The 17,767-nt window shown below is 38.5% G+C and overlaps 1 protein-coding gene across 1 annotated transcript in view; it reads left to right on the top strand.

Annotated features, from left to right (window-relative positions):
• Birc6 (baculoviral IAP repeat containing 6) overlaps positions 1-17,767 on the top strand; it is a 176,097-nt gene that overhangs the window by 49,221 nt on the left and 109,109 nt on the right. The window contains 10 exon segments of the mRNA XM_027426080.2: positions 4,395-4,544; positions 8,578-8,803; positions 10,585-10,745; positions 11,690-11,779; positions 12,239-12,370; positions 13,950-14,128; positions 15,379-15,512; positions 16,172-16,333; positions 16,425-16,556; positions 17,084-17,181. Coding sequence (XP_027281881.1) covers positions 4,395-4,544; positions 8,578-8,803; positions 10,585-10,745; positions 11,690-11,779; positions 12,239-12,370; positions 13,950-14,128; positions 15,379-15,512; positions 16,172-16,333; positions 16,425-16,556; positions 17,084-17,181 — 1,464 coding nt within the window.

Genomic DNA, 17,767 nt, shown 5'->3' with positions numbered 1-17,767 from the left:
TCCTTCTGTCTCCAATCCAGGGAGTTGGGTAGATAAGGGCATAGAGCCTACTATTTCTGCCACCCTGCTACTGAATTTTCCTTTCCGTTGCTGAATTGAGCCCTTTACATTATATTACAACCTTCTTTTCTTCCTTTTTGATTATAACAAGTTCTTTTGAAATTTATCAAGTTCACAGGATTCCATGAATAAGAACAGGAGCCATTGAGATGGCTCAGTGGACAGAGGTACTTGCCAGCTCAGTGAGTTGAATTTGATCCCTGTCACCTACATGGTAGAAGCACGGAACCAACTCCTGAGAGTTGTCCTGACTTCCATATATGTGTATGCTGTGGCATGTGCACTCACATGAACAGGCACACACATAGACAACAAATAAATGTAATAAAAATTTAAGGAAAAGAATAAGAACAGAATAACAGAACAATGAAATCTATTTATAAAAACACCCTATTTGCAAGCCAACGTTGGTGACGCACACCTTTAACCCAGCAATTGGGAAGCAGAGGCAGGTGGATCTCTGTGAGTTTGAGGCCAGCCTGGTCTAGAGAGTGAGTTCTAGGACAGCCTCCAAAGCTACAGAGAAACCCTGTCTCCAAAAACAAAAACAAAAAAACAAAAAACAAACAAATAAAAAAACGCAACAAAAAACCCACTCCATTTGCATTCCATTTCTGTTTGCATTTTCATAAGCTATCTTGGTTTACTCTTTTGCATTGTCTTGAATTTGTATAACTACTGCTGCCATTAATTTTGTGCCTTTCTGTTCTTTTCTTAATTATCTTTCATTTCAGAAACCTTCCTTTAGAGTTTGTGATATAATGTGTTTGAAGTGGAAGCTGTGGTGGCTGAGTCCTTTAACCTTAGTGAGTTAGGAGGATCTACCTTTGTTTACATCATGAGTTTAAGGCCAGCCTAGGCTACGTGAAAAAGCACAACAAAACCACTTCCACCACCAACAAAAACTTATCTGCTAAGCATATATTCTTTAATCTTTTTGTTTGGATGGCAAAGTATTTCTTCTTTATTCTAAAACTTACCTGTTTTAGATGTAGCATTTTTTGAGATTCTTTTTCTTCCATTTCAGATCTTTAACATTTTGCTACTTTTTCATCTTCATAAAGTTTCTGTTCAAGCTAGTTGAGTGTGGTGGTACATACCTTTAATTCCAGCATTCAGGTGATAGAGGCAGGTAGAGTTTGAGGCCAGTCTGGCCTACCTATTGCATTCTAAGCCTACATAGTGAGATTCTTTTGAAAACAAAAAACCCTGTAATTTTCTGTTGAGCAATCAGCAGTCAAGTAAATTGTAAATTGAGGGAACATATGTGTTTTTCTTTTCTCTTATAGTCATGAGAATCTTTCACCTGTGAAAGATTGATTATATAATGTCTTGGGGGTAGAGTTGGTTGAATTTGATTAGTGTTCTTTGACCTTTTTGTACCTGGATATTTGTATTTAAGTTTGGGAATTTTTCTATTACTATTTTTAAAGTAAACTTCCTACCCTTTTCACATTCTCAAGTCATTCTTGAACTCCAATACCCCAAATAGTTACTCCCTTTAAAAATACTGTTAAAATTTGTGCCATCTCTGTTCCCTTTTCTTGCCAGTTGTTCCCTTTGCCTGTCTTTGAACTCAGTAATTCTTTTTTGTCATCTATGCTGTCATGCTTTAATTATAGCTGGGCGATAAAGGCACATGCCTTGAATCCTATACTTGGTAGGTAGAGGCAGACAGATCTCTTTGAGTTTTAGCCCACCATGGTTTATAGAATAAGTTCCAGGATAGCTAAAGCTAAACAGAGAAACCCTGTGAGAGAGAGAGAGAGAGAGAGAGAGAGAGAGAGAGGGGGGGGGGGAAAGAGAGAGAGATTATAATTTTACTGTGTAAAGTTTTCAGCTCGAGCTTTTTTATTTTTATTTTTCATCTCTGTTAGAAGATAGGGACATGCTGGTTTATTATTACTTTGGATTATATGCCTGGGAATGCTGGTGTCCTTAAAGACCAGAGGCATCAGATCTCTCCTGGAGGTGGCATTACAGGGAGTTGTGAGCTGATATAGATGCGGGGAATGTGACTCCAACCTTGTGCTAGAGCCACTGTCACTCAAGCCCTTTGTATGGTAATCTTGCAGCCACAGTTTGTATGTGGGTCTCTCGGTTTGTTGTTTGAATTCAGTGAACTGAGCAGATTTGTGGGATAATGATTAGTGAAGTTTTTCCCCACCAAAAATCTGCCTTGAGTGCTGGGATTTAAAGACATACACCACCTGCTCCTTTTCCCCTCTTACTCAGTAAGTGGGTTAGTCTTTCTTGGTCCATTGTAATTCATGGCTGGGCATTTAGTATTACAGAAGATGAGTCTGATTCTTTCCTCCTTAAGGATTATTTTATTGGTTGTTGAATAAAGCACTGTTGGCCATTAGGGAAGCAAGATAGGTGTGACTAGGAGCCGAGGAGGATTCTGAGAAATGTAGGAAAGAGAAGGCTTGTGATCCAGGCAGGAAGTGACATAGCAGGCAGACTCAATATAAGCAGGGACAAGCAGGAAATTGCTCTCTTCCTCCTCCTCTCTTCTCTGTGGAGCCGCCATATCATCCCTGGAAGAGTTCGCATGCTGCCGGTGTCCTCCATAAGTCTTTATAAATATATAGATTAATGGCCATAGTTGATACTTAACACAGAACAAGCATATAAGAAGTCCTAATAATTGGCCAGCAACATTGAAACTTATATTAATCTCTGTGTGTTATTTTGGGCTTAGGCGGCTTGGTGAAAAGACATCCCATATTATCCTCCTGTATCTTCTTATCTTTGTACTCCCTTTTTCCCCGACAGGACACACACACACACACACACACACACACACACACACACACACACACACACACACACACACACACACACACACACACACACACACACACACACACACACACACACACACACACACACACACACACACACACACACACACACACACTCACACACACACTCTGCCTCCTGACTTTAATTAGAGTTGCTTTGTTTTCATGAGGGTGGATTGGAGGAAGGCTTGATTCTTACCTACTGTTTCTGTGTCAGCATCACTTAGTGTTCAGCCAGGTTGCTGTGTCTCACAGCCTTATGCAGTGTGTTCTCTGATTTTATTTTCTGATGGGATTCGTCAAGTCTCTTGGATTGAAGGAGAGGCTTAGGCTGACTGACTTGGGGCCTCTTTGGTGGTTGCTGACCATGTGTGAAGCATCTGAGTGGGCTGTGTGGGGAGAGAGTATCCAATTCCTGATGCTTCTCTTGCTATGTGTTAATTCTGTTAGACATCTGGTTTTTCAGGGTTTTGCTTGGTCCAAACAGGAATATAACCTTACATAGAAGACCTTGTTGGCTTTCCGCTTGAAACTTAACACTTTTTACCTCTCAAAGCTCTGTAGGTCAAGTTCCCTTATGAAGTGGCAGTGAATTGGCAGGTTTTCATGACTTATCTCACCTTGACTGTAGGTTTCATAGCTTTATAGTCTATATTTATATATGTGAAAGAAAATCTATATGGTTCTATATACATGTAGACTGTATATACAGTAGCTTTTCTTTTGGAAGGGTAAATACAGAAACTCGAGTTACAATGTAACATTTGTAATCATTAGGTTTTCTTTTTGCTTTTTAGCCTCATATTTCTTGTTTGCTGTTTCTTTTTATGTGAAAGATATTTAAACTAGAAATTTGATTTTCTTTTTAAAAATTTTATTGTGAGTTAATCAGAAGTTATGAATATTTGTTCATTTTTATTTCATTGTAAGTGCATCAAAAGTTGAGAATGTTCATTTTTATTATTTCTGGAATCAATAGATTGTGCTGTGGATCTCAATATATATAACTAGTGTTTTAGTGTCCTCATCTGTAAGATGATAATGGGTATAGACCCTGTTTCAAAGGCTTTGGGTAAAGTGTAGATTAATTGTAGATATCAAAATTTCATGTTATATAATATTATGGATATGAGAATAAATACCTTTAAAAATATGTATGAGTGTTTTGCTTACATGTATGTCTGTACATGTATTTGTGCCCTTGGAGGCCAGATTCCCTGGAACAGGAGTTACAAATGGTTGTGAGTTGCCATGAAGGTGGTAGAAATTGAACGTAGGTCCTTTGCATGAAGAAATGCTTTTAACCACTGGACCATTCTGTAGTCATGAGATAAATATCTCTCTGTTATTTTCTTTACTAAGTTAGTTCATTGCAACTAAATTTCCAAATTCTTTGACACAGATAACTGCTATAATGTTCTTTGTGTTAAGTAGTATTAAAATAAATCATGAATTTTAAATTAATACTGCATTTAAATTTTAAACTATTTTATACGTATTTGTTGATGAAATTTTACTGTACTGTAGGTGGTGAGCTTCATTTTCTCCAAATTGGAGGAACCTGTGATGATATTGATGAAGCTGATATTCTGGTAGACGGATCCCTTTCTAAAGGAATAGAACCATCTTTAGAAGGTTCCAGACCTTTATCAAATCCTTCAAGTCCTGGTATTTCAGGTAAGAGACTACATTTTTAAATAATTAAGAATACTCTTATAATAGTATTTGTTTTCTTTTTAAATAATGAAGTCTTGATTGTACTGTTTAGAAAGACATTTTTTGGCCAGGCTTATTATTTATTATATGTATTATTATACATTATTGTTACCTTTCTGGTAGTTGAAAAATGTTACAAACTTAGTAAAGAAAGGAATCTTTTTTTTTTTTTCCCCCAAGACAGGGTTTCTATGTGTAGCTTTGAAGCCTATGCTCGCACTCGCTCTGGAGACCAGGCTGGCCTTGAACTCACAGAGATCACCCTGCCTCTGCCTCCCAAGTGCTGGGATTAAAGGTGTGTGCCACCAAAGCCCAGCTGAAAGGAATAATTTTCATAGGCTAATTAGTATTAGTGAAATCTGCCTATGAAGTAAAAACATTTCTCTTGTTTTTGAAAAAATCACATTTAGTTATTCGTTTATTTTGTGTGTGTGTGTGTGTGTGCGTGCATGTATGCATGCCACAGCACTTGTGTGGACTTCAGAGGACAAGTTGGAGTAGGTTCTCCAGGGGATTGTACTCAGGTTAGGTTTGGCAGTAGGCACTTTTACTCACTGAGCCATCTTGCTTGCCTTTTTCTCTCAGTGTGTAGCTTTTAGTTTAATTAAGGAATACAATGTGAAAGAGAGGGACATTGGAGCTCAAGAGAAGGCTCAGCACTTAGGAGCACTTCCAGAGGACTGGAGTTCAGTTGACAGCACCAACCTGGCAACAGTTTACAGCAGTCTGTAATTCTACCTCCAGTAGCTGTGATGATGATCTCCAAGGGCACCTGTACTCATATGTACATATTCACATAAAGACATGCATACATACACATAATTTAAAAAGATATCAAAATTAAAGTAAGGAGGAACATTAAAGTAAGTGTAGAATTTGTGGAGTTGGTAATGGTCTTAATATTACATGTAATTGAATAGCTAAGAGACAGTCTTATTGCAGAGGTACATTAACATTGTCATTGCCCCATGTCAAACCCCTAGATAGCATTGTGTATGTTTGTTTTTGCTGTTGACACCATCCACACCCACCCCAATTCTAGGTCTGTTATTATTACCTAGGCTGAATTCAGACTTCACCCAGGTCTCCTGACAAAGGGCTGACTGGTCCTGTTTAGAGTCTAGCCTGTTACTTTTGCCTTTTGTTCCTATCCACACTCTGTACTGTTTATTGAGCTAATTTTACAGAAGTAGCAATAGTGTGTTAATCCAAGCTTAAAATCTATTCCTGGCCTTGTTGATGTCTATGAAATAACTGTTCCAACCTCCAGATACAGTAAATCCATGATTTTAAAAAAAGTTTTGTTCTTGTTGTTTCTTTAAAAAAAAAAACAAAAACAAAAATAAAAACCAACGGTTTCACTATGTAGCCCTGACCAGCATGGACTTTACTGTGTAGACCAGGCTGGCCTCAAATCCATATATTCACCTGGCCCTGTCTTCTGGGTATTGGGATAACAGGTGTATGCCACAGTGCTCAAGTAAACTTCATGAATTCTTTCAAAAATATTTTTTAAAAAAATTATATATTTTATGTGTACGGATGTATTACACATGTTTGTGCACCAGCACCACGTGCAGACCCGGTGCTGTGGACTCTAGAAGAGGGCATTAGATCCTGTAAGTGGAGTGACTGACAGTTGTTACTCCCACCTGGATCCCCTGCTTGAGAAGATCAGCAAGCTCTTTACCACTGAGCTCTCTCCAGCCCCTTTTTCTGTCACACTTTGTCCAGTCCAAGGTTTATCCTCCTACTCTCCCTGCTGTGGATCAAAACCAGTGCTTTAAGTATGGCTAAGGCGTCCTTCCTCTCTGAGCTCTGTCCCCTTCCTTGTACTAAGCCATTTTACTGCTCCCTTTACATAGGCAGTTAGTCCTTCTGTGCTTCCATAACTCTTACGTACACCACAGTTTATCTTCTGAACCTAATGTTTTAAAGAAGTTTAAGCCAAGCTTGGTGGCACACATATTTAAACCCAGAATTTGGGAGGTAGAAGCATAGGCCAGTTGATCTCTGTCACTAGCCAAGGTGACATAGTGAGCTCTTGTCTCAAAAAGTGGGGGGTTGAGGGTGCTGGAAAGATGGCTCAGAGTTTAAGAGTGCGTACTAACTGCTTTTGCAGCCAATCTGAGTTTGATTTGTAGCACCCACATGTTGACTCACATCTACCTATAGCTCCAGTTCCAGAGGGTCTGACACCCTCTTTTGACCTCCATGGGTACCAGGTACATAACTGGTATACATATATACATGTAGGCAAACATTCATACACATAAATATTTGACAAAATAAACCTTTAATAAAACTTTTATTTATTTATTTATTCATTTATTTATTTGTATTTTTGAGACAGGGTTTCTCTGTAGTTTTGGAGCCTATCCTGGAACTTGCTCTGTAGACCAGGCTGGCCTCGAACTCACAGAGATCCCCCTGCCTCTGCCTCCTGAGTGCTGGGAGTAAAGGCGTGTGCCACCAACATCCAGCAACAAAACATTTAATAAAAATGATTTTAAAAGCAGTAAATAAAAGAAACTTAAAGCCAGGAAGTGGTGGTACACATGTTTAGTCCCAGCACTTGGGAGGCAGGGGCAGGCAGATTTCTGAGTTCTAGGCTAGCCTCGTCTACAGAGCAAGTTCCAGGGGTTACACCAATAAACCCAGTCTAGGGGTAGGGGAGAGAAGCTTAAGATATTTTCAGTGGTGCTGGAGAGATAGCTCAGTGGTTAAGAACACGAGCTGGTCTTCCAGAGGTCCCAAGTTTAATTCCCAGTAACCACATGATGGCTCACTGCTCTCTGTAATGAGATCTGGTGCCCTCTTCTGGTCTGCAGTGATAAAGCAGACTGTATACATAATAAATAAATCTTTTTTTTTTTTTTTTTAAGATATTTCAGTGAAAAATGTGTGTAAGAGTGAGTTAGATTTGGTGGTGCATAGCTCTAACACCTACCCTTGAGGATCTGAGACTGGAGTACTGTGATTTTTGAGGCCTATTTTTTCTACGTGGTGAAACTCCAGTTCCTCCCCCATTACCTCCTCATAAAAAATGTTACATGAATTGTAAATGGGAGTAATATCTGAAGTTGTTATATGTTCTTTATAGAGGTCCCTTACAGTTTGTCATTCTGATGTTTTTCTCTTACACAAAAAGTAAACTCTTGGTGACCATTAGTTAATGTAGTTAACTTTAGGAACTAGAAGCATAGAATGTGGTCATTTTCACTTATTTAATACTGGCACGTCTAGATGTCTATCCCAGAAGAGAAGGGATAGTTTACTCTTTATGTTTTTAAATGTTTATTGCTGTCAGAATAGCCTTTGGCTATTAATTTTTGGGGGGGAGAGGGGGAAGGGGTTTCAAAACAGGGTTTCCTCTGTAGCTTTGGCTGTCCTGGAACTAGCTCTGTGGAGCAGTCTGGCCTTGAACTTAAAGAGATCCGAATTTTTCTGCCTCCTAAGTGTTTAGATTAAAGGTGTGCTCCACTGCTACTTGGCCTTAAATTTTTTAATTGATTTTTGAAAAGGCACTTCATACTTAATTACTGTTACCTTGCATTTGCTTTGTAAGTAGCATGTTATAAAAGTTAATTGCTGATCTGAGTGAGTTGGTTTGTGTTTTAATATCATATTTGCCCATTTCTAAGAGACCGGGTTTAGGTGTACTGACTAAGCTTTCCCATGATCAGTGCTACTTAGTGTGGAGTAGCCTGCTTTATTAGCTTTCATACATTTGGCATGTGGTGGCTGGGCGTTGGTGGCGCATGCCTTTAATCCCAGCACTCAGGAGGCAGAGGCAGGCAGATCTCTGAGTTCGAGGCCAGCCTGGTTTCCAGAGCGAGTGCCAGGATAGGCTCCAAAGCTACACAGAGAAAGCCTGTCTCAAAAAAACCATGTTGGCATGTTGTATTTTGAATAGACAAAAAGCATGACTTAAAATAACATCTTTTCTTTTTCTTTTCAAATTTGTTTTAAATACTTGTTCACTACTGTTAAGGAGTTGATTTATTGGTGGACCAGCCATTCACAATTGACATCTTGACGTCTCTAGTAGAGCTAACTCGATTTGAGACACTGACTCCACGATTTTCAGCTACTGTTCCTCCATGTTGGGTAGAAGTTCAGCAAGAACAGCAGCAAAGACGGCACCCTCAGCACCTGCACCAGCAGCACCATGGAGATGCTGCTCAACACACCCGGACTTGGAAACTGCAGACTGACAGGTACTGGACTTCTCCAAGGAGCTTCACCATAGACATTTGTTAGAACTAACCGAGTTCCCAGCTATGTTACTATTTTTCTTAATATTTTAGTATTAATAACTTTTCTCCTTTGAGTTTGTCATTTGATTTTGAATATTCTTATAGTGTTTCATGTTGTAGGATGAGACAGTGTACTATTGGTTATTTGATTACTTAGTCTGAAGATTTCTTTAGTGAGATATTTAAATACTTGTGTGAAAAACTGGCACTGTTGTAGACATTAGTACTATGATTCTTTTTTTTTAAATAACGTGTTTTTATTAAATCTACTCCCCACTCTCTCCTCTCCAACTCCTCCTTTTTGGTTTTTTGAGACAGGGTTTCTCTGTGTTGCTTTGGAGCCTATCCTGGCACTCACTCTGGAGACCAGGCTGGCCTTGAACTCACAGAGATCCTCCTACCTCTGCCTCCCGAGTGCTGGGATTAAAGGCGTGCGCCACCAATGCCCGGCCAGTACCATGATTCTTGTGAAAGGCATATTTTAGTGGGCACCAGACAGATAAATCCTATGCTGTTATCATAGTTCAAAGATGGCTGTGATTAGACTAGCCTAGGGGTGGAGAAGGGGGAAGACACCAGTGAATTCGAGCAAAAGGGCTAGAGAGAGCATCCTTAGAAAGCCCCGTATATTGCTATTGATTCAGGGGCAATACAAGTATAAAACCCTGACATAGTGTATCTTATGACTTTTAGAGTAAGAAAACCATTGTTGTTGGAGGGTGGAGGATATAGTAGAATGGTAGGAAGTAAGGTCCAGCTTCTGAATTGTAGGAGATGAGGATGTTAGAAGCTTTTGAACACAGGAAAACCTTGACAGCAATTTATAGTTCAGGTTTTCTCTTGGGAATCCATAACAGGTAGGTATAGTTGTGGATTGGGGTGATGATAGGGTTGCTGTATAAGCAAATATTTTTGTTTGGTTGCTTAACTGCAGATGTTACCTTAGAAGCTAGTAATAATGATGGAGGTAGTGAAAAGAGTAGTTAGAGTCTGGATATAATTTAAAGGTAGAGGGCATAGAATTTTCTGATATATGTACCTCTGCTGTGAGAGAGGAGACTAGGTAGCAATACAAATGTATAAAGTGAGGAGTTTTTGTTTTCACAGTGAAGATTCTAGGACCCCTTTCACAGATCTTGGTTGGTGTCCAGGTAATTGATATATGACTGAATCTCATTGTTGATGGTCAAGGTATTTGTTGTTGTCATAAACAAATCTCAAGGCAGGTACAGAGTGCTAAGGTAAGATCATTTCCCTAAGTTTCAACTCTCTTTTGTGAGACAGTTATCTTCTCTTCATATTTCATGGCAAATAACTTTTTTAAAAAACAAAACAAGAGCATAGTTTTATTTATTCCTATGTGTATATCTGTTTAATTGTATGCCACATGTGTGTGATGATCATGGATGTCAAAAGAGGAGATCAGATGCCTTGCTACAGGACTTAGTGGTAGTTATTAACTGCCCAACATGAGTACTTGTAAATGAATTTGGGTCCTTTGGTAAAGTGTTGTTTTAACCACTGAGCCATCTCTTCATCCTTGGTCCTCCCTGTCCTTTTTTTTTTTTTTTTTGCAGTGTCTTTGTATCTGAGCTTTGTGTTGAGCTTTCTGCATCCCAGGGTTTGTTGGTGTGTGTACAAAAAGGAATAGGAAAGGTGATGGGATGCCTACGATACTATATTTATTGATGTATGAGGAAGGTTTTTGCCTTACTTAGCACTTTGTTTTCCTTTTCTGACAGCAACAGCTGGGATGAACATGTATTTGAATTGGTTCTACCTAAAGCCTGTATGGTTGGACATGTAGACTTCAAATTCGTTCTTAACTCGAACATCACCAGTGTCCCCCAGATACAAGTGACACTGCTGAAGAACAAGGCTCCAGGCCTAGGGAAAGCCAATGGTAAGAGGGGTCAGAGTTAATGCTGGAAGACCTTGTCTTGTAATTAGTGTCGTTACAGAAGCTAATTGTCAGCTTGACTAGCAGTTCTGGTGGCTCTTCCTGCTTCTCAGAACTAGAGTCAGAGTCATCTAAAGGACATTTCAGATTTTTCCAGTAACTCAGCAATTTGCAGAATTTATGATAGTGAATAGTTTAATCAGGTCTTTGTGAATTGACGTTAGTTTCCCTTCTGTGATTGCTAGCTTTATCCTTTGTCTTTTTGGTGGTTAAAAAAAAAAAAAAAAAAAAAAAAAAAAAACTGTTTAAAAAAATTTATTTAAAAGTAATCAGTCAAGCTAGCCTTTCATGTAATGCCAGAAATAATACAAATTTTTCATGGATTTATCATGGTAGGAGCTAGATGTTACTTTTTCAGCACTTGTTTTTCTTTAAAAATTCACTTAAAAAATTGAGAATAAATTGAGTGTGAAGTGTCACCTCAACACTAAGGATACAATATTCAAATCTGAAAATTTTCCTTTGCCACAATTTTCTTGTGTGTTTGCATACTTGAGGGTGTGTGTGTATGTGTGTGTGTGTCTGTCTGTCTATCTATCTGTGTATTCTCATGACATTTTCTTTTAATGAATCTAGGACTTAGGCAGTTGGTATTTTAAAACTTTGTGCAGCTTAGGGAAGAACTTTTAATTGCCAATAAGTATGTCTTCAGGCAAATATTTTATTACCATTTGTAGAGGAGAAAATATAAAATCATTGAGTTTAACTTTGTCCTCTTGACAAGAACCATTGTATATTATCTGTGATGAAAATCATAGTTCCCTGTTTAGCAGAAGGTTTTAGGTTTTTAGGCACAATTATTGATACTAAGCAAAATTAAGTTTACTAATATTTTTATCCTCTAGAAACAGCAGTAGATAGGCAGATCACCTTTCCTTTGTCTCCAGCTCTTACCACGGAAGTGGAACACAATGGGAACCCGTCTCTGGTTGATTTGAATGAAGAAATGCAGCACATGGATGTAGAGGAGTCACAGTGTGAGTTCTACTGCAGAGATGTTGTCCCCGGCAGTAAAGGAGTAGAGTTTGTAATGCATCCTATCGCGAAAGACTTCCTTGTAGCTTGCAAAAGCTCAGTTTTAAGAGTGTGATTAAAAAGTAACCTGTAATTATGCTTTGGCAATGTGCTGTAACTTTCAGTTCACCTTTGCAAATATAGCTGCACTAATACTTGTGTCCTAGTTTTTAATACCTTTTGATTCAAAATGGCCATGATTCTGTAGATCCTTTCTTGAAAATGAAGGTGAAATGTAAAATGAGAGTGGAAAAAGACACATAATATAGAAAATTGATTATACTTCTTAGCATGATGATGGTTTGTTTGAATATGTTTTATGTATTGTATTTTGTGTGGTGGTATCATATAAATGGGATACATATGTCTTTATTGGGTTTCCAATAATACACTGAAAGAAAAATATGTATTTTTCTTTTTAGGTCTTAGGCTATGTCCATTTTTAGAGGATCATAAAGAAGACATTCTGTGTGGCCCAGTATGGCTTGCTAGTGGTCTTGATCTATCAGGCCATGCTGGAATGTTGACATTGACAAGCCCCAAACTTGTTAAAGGTGAAGTAACTTATTTTATAAAAGCAGAATAAATAATACCAGCATAATAAAAATGCTATTTTGTTTGGAACTATAATTAGAACTACCAGCTTCCTATGTGTGAGGTTATCAGCTGCCGTCAGTACCTATTTATGTGAAACTTTTGTTGTGGGTTTTGGGGATCTCGATGTGTCTTTGAAGTAGGATTGTGTAGCTTCATCACAGTTTTGTGTTTTAGGAAATTGTAGGGTTCAGCACCATCCTTTGCGTGGTTTTCAAAAGTATACCCACTTTAGGCCAGTTCTGTATGTAGACGAGCTTCATTGTACTTCATGTTTGTATGTCATTTGTTCATAAAAATTTGAGATCCTATGATGTATTTGGGTTCATTCTTGAAAGTAGTTCTATGACAAATGAAATCTCATATCATTTAGAGTATAAATGAGCATTGTATGGAAAAAATGCTTAGACAAAACTGGGACACATTACATTGCATGTCTTGGGAAGACTTGGTGTTTTGGAGAGTTTTTTGTTTTGTTTTGTTTTTTGTTTTTTGTTTTGTTTTCTCTTTTTTGAGGTAGGGTCTCTATGTAGCCCTGACTTGGTATTCATTATATAAATCTGGCTGGCCTAGAATTCAGAGATCCAACTGCCTCTGGAGTGCTAGGTTTAAAGGCCTGCTGCACCACCACACCTGGCCCTCATGATCTTTAAAATTGTAGAACTGTGATTGGTATAAGTTGTGTCAAAGAGAAGTTTGAAGCAGGAGATTAAGGTGGGGAGTCATGTCAGAGCCCAGGAGACTGTACAGTAGTAAGAAGAGTGCAGCAGCGGAGAGAAACAAATAAATTTAATGTAGTCCGGGACTAGAGGCAGGCAGAAATGTGGAAAATGATGGGTAGCTATTGACTCTGTTCAAAGACTTAGTACTTGCCATAGCAACAGCCTGATGCTGTATTTGTTAGGTGTATTTATTTGAGGATATTTTTGCAACATATAGATAGGAACTATGAGAGTGCATTATAGAGTTAGTAACTGTTGAATTCTTTCTTAAAAGAGTTTTAGTTAACTCCAAGGTATAGGTACTATTATATATGAGAAGGAGCTGAACCACAAGAAAGTATTTGTCACATGCCTGAAAGGCACAGTTACTACCCAAAACCTGGTAGTTATAGCAAAACTTTTCTTTTTCATTCAGAAAGTTCCTCCCTCCTTCCCCCCTCCCTCCATCCCTTCCTCCCTTCCTCACTTCCTCTCTTTGTGTAGCTGTCCTGGAACGCTGTAGACCAGGCTGGCCTCGAACTCACAGAGATACGCCTGCCTCTGCCTCCTGAGTGCTGGGATTAAAGGCGTGCGCCAACAACGCCAGCTTGTCTAAGATGTAAAGCTTGATTTATTGTTCGTTCATTTGTTTGTTTGTTCGGTCGTTTGTTCATTCATTCTGTTGAAATTGTTCCATTATGTAATCAGAAGGTATAAATTGGAATTTCTGGCCTTGTATAGTTTTCTTTTTACAGAGTTAGTACTTACCTTGCTCCATAATGATGATAAAGTTTACTTTTTTGGCAATAAGTTTTCATCTTACTCTCCACTCCTTCAGGTATGGCAGGAGGGAAATATCGCTCGTTTTTAATCCATGTCAAAGCAGTGAATGAAAGAGGAGCAGATGAGATGTGTAGCAGTGGCATGCGTCCTGTTGTGAGACTTCCATCTCTGAAACACCAGGGTCACAAGGGCTACTCACTTGCTTCTCTCTTGGCAAAGGTTGCAGCAGGCAAGGTATGAACCTGATATTTGAATAGGACAATTCTGTGACTGAGAATTGTTGGAAGGTATGCTTCTCTTGCTTGACAGTTTGCTGCTTGGTCTGTTGGTAATTTTTCTTTGCTGTGATTTAAAAAATATATATAATTATAATTAATGTATTCTGAATTAACTTTGAATAAGTAATTTAGAGGTGTTTTTTGTTTTTATGTTTATTTTTTGTTTTTTTCAGGCAGGGTTTTATTTTGCGTGGCCTTGGTTGATTTGGAACTCTGTAGTCCAGGCTCTCTTTGAACTCAAAGAGATCCACCTTCATCTGCTTCTCAAGTGCTTGGATTAAAGGTGTATGCTACCACCTCCCAGCAAATAAGTTAACTTTTATAAACTGTACTCACTCAGTAGGGAGTTAATTTTAGAAGGTACTTTCCTCTAAACTTTTTTTTTCCCTCGAGACAGGGCTTTTCTGTGTAGCTTTGGAGCCTATCCTGGCACTCACTCTGGAGACCAGGCTGGCCTCAAACTCACAGAGATCCGCCTGCCTCTGCCTCCTGAGTGCTGGCATTAAAGGCGTGTGACACCAATGCCCTGCTAAACTTTTTTGTTTTTATGACCTCTTCATGAGGCTGCTGTCAAATAATTTTAGAGATAGCCTAAATTTTCTATAGGTAAGCAAAGGTTTTCATATTTGTCTGAGTCTAGATTTTCCTGAACTTGGGTTTTATTTCTTTATATTATTATTAAGAAACATAAGCAGAGCTGGTGTTGGTGGCACACGCCTTTACTCCCAGCACTCGGGAGGCAGAGGCAGGTGGATCTCTGTGACTTCAAGGCCAGCCTGGTCTACTGAGCGAGTGCCAGGACAACCTCCAAAGCCACAGAAAAACCCTGTCTCAAAAAAGTCAAAACAAACAAAAAAGAAACATCAGCAATATTCTCAGTAACACCCCCATCACTTTGGATTTGCATATGTCTTCCTGTTTTTCAAGGACTTTATCAGAATTAATCCTCAAAGTAACTCTGAGGAAGGCCAAAAATGTGCAATATCTCTGTATTTCCGTATCTGAGGATTAGACTCAAAGTTTTGGTTGTATAATTTCTAGTTATTGGGATTTTAAAATTTTGACTAATTTCCTGTTAAAATTTTGTGGAAAAATAGGCACTTACTGGTTTAATCTCGAATTTATTTTTTGGTATTTGGAATCAATTTTTATTTTATCTTTTTGTTTCATTTGTTTATCTTAAGTTACTTAATTTTGTATATTTAGGAAAAATCATCTAATGTTAAAAATGAAAATGCAGGAAATACTCGTAAGTCTGAAAATCTCCGGGGCTGTGATTTACTTCAAGAGGTCTCTGTCACCATTCGGAGATTTAAGAAAACTTCAATTTCAAAGGAAAGGTAATCACATTTCATTAGTCTGCTATTCTTTTTTCTGTTGTTTTGAGACAGGTCTCAGGTACTTGCAGGCTGACATTGAACTTAATCTCCTGCCTTCAACTGATGCATCCTACCATTTAAGGTGTGCCTCATCACGTGTGTCAATTCTGCTATTGTGACAGTGAATGGAGAAATAAAGACATGATTGAATGTCTTGCACCTGGAAGTATTTGTTTGCTTTTCCATTCTCTAAGTAAATGACAGTCTCCAAGGGTATTTTTAGTTGCTTTCACTGCTTTATTCCTGGTCTCTATGTTACTTACTGTGTACAGGGAATCTGTAAGAAATTTAAGAATTATGATTTGAGGCTCCAACTACACTCTGATCATATTACTGCAAGCTTGTTTTCCTTTAAAATACTGTGAATTCTGTATTTTACATAAGACTATATAAGAAGCATTTTTCCCCTTTTTTATTCTCCTCTTTTGTATTCTTCTGCTTTGAATCTAGATCCTTAACCATGTGGGCAAGTCCTCTGCTACTGAACTACCCAGCCCTGAAAGTTTTAGTTTTGATATTTATTATTTTACATGAATCACTATATAACCCTCCATATTGCATAGTAATAGTCTGATTGTTTTGTATGCACTGGTATAAATACACTATATATCTCTTTTTAGGGTTCAGCGTTGTGCCATGTTACAGTTTTCAGAATTTCACGAGAAGCTTCTTAACACTCTTTGTAGAAGATCAGATGATGGGCAAGTCACAGAACACGCTCAGAGCCTTGTGTTGGACGCTCTCTGCTGGTTAGCTGGAGTCCATTCAAATGGACCTGGCAGGTTAATAGTTGGGACTTTGGCTACCTTAATGATTGTCAAGTGGCTGCTAAGATTCAGAGATCAAATGAGTTTGTCTCCTCTTATTTTACAGCTCAAAGGAAGGAAACGATTGCCTGCTTTCAAAAACACGAAAATGTCTTTCAGACATTGTCCGAGTTTGCTTCTTTGAGGCAGGACGAAGTATAGCCCACAAATGTGCCCGGTTTCTAGCCTTGTGCATTAGGTTGGTCTGTTTTTATTTCAAAGCATACTTTGTAATTGTATATATGGTTTTGTGCTGATATTTTGTCTATGATGTGATTTGATTCTCCTCAAATCCATGAGTAACTTTTCAGCAGTTGATGACTGTGAAGTCAGTCCTAAAGGAGAATTTGGGGTTTTTAAGGGAGATTGCAATGTTGAATAAGTCCATTTGGCTTAATTACTCCAATAGGGAGAATTTGATGAGTGGAGGTGCCCTTCCCCCAGTCTTACTGCTTGATTATTGTCCACCACCTTATTTGTTGTCTTGCTGAGTCCTCTAATATTACCTAACTGTCTAGGAAGTATTTAAGAGGAATGGCACCTGCTTTAGCCCTTTTTAGTAACCATAGTGGTCTTACTTGGGAGAAAACTCTTGGTGGCTTGGCCTTTTTTTTTTTTTTCCCTTTTCTTTCTTTTTAAGATTTTCAAGTACTATGCCTAGTTTAGGGTTGAATTTAAATCATACATAATATCTTTACATTCCTTTTTTAATAAACAATTTTCTAGTAATGGCAAATGCGACCCCTGTCAGCCTGGATTTGGATCAGTTCTTTTGAAGGCTTTGCTTGACAATATGTGCTTTTTGCCAGCAGCAGCAACTGGTGGTATGTAAAATTACTTTAATAACAAATAGCTATAGTGAATAATTTAACAGTTATTTTGTTTGTACTCTAAATTTTTCTGTAGCTTACCTGGATTATTAGTAAATGTTTTGGTATTGGGAGTTCTTGTGTTTGTGTATATGTGCACCTGTGAGTACAGGTGCATTTGAGGGCATCAGAGATTCTCAGGTATATTTTCTCATAAATATTGTCTACCTTAGTTTTGAGCAAGGTCATCTTACTATTAGGCCAGGCTGTGTGTCCTGTGAGCTCCACGCATCCCTCTGTCTGCATCTCCCCAGCATGCCATCATGCCCATTTTTAAGATAACGTTTTTTTAGAGCTTGGATTCTGTTGAGTGGGAATCATGATACCAGATGTTGAGTGGGAATCAAGATTTACTAGACTCAATACAGGTTAAGTGAAGTTTGTTTGGGGAGAATGCAGTTAAACAAGAGGCAGGTGACTGCCACAGGTTCCAGCTCCAAGGATCATCCCAGGCTGTTCCCTGTGACCCTACCAGAAGCAAGAGAGAGCAAGCTTGTCCCCAACCCCAGACCAAATCCAACATGCTCACGGCCACAGGTAG

The sequence above is a fragment of the Cricetulus griseus genome, chromosome 7, assembly GCF_003668045.3.
Source record: "Cricetulus griseus strain 17A/GY chromosome 7, alternate assembly CriGri-PICRH-1.0, whole genome shotgun sequence".
Classification (NCBI taxonomy): domain Eukaryota; kingdom Metazoa; phylum Chordata; class Mammalia; order Rodentia; family Cricetidae; genus Cricetulus; species Cricetulus griseus.
This window is presented reverse-complemented; position numbering and strand designations above follow the sequence as displayed.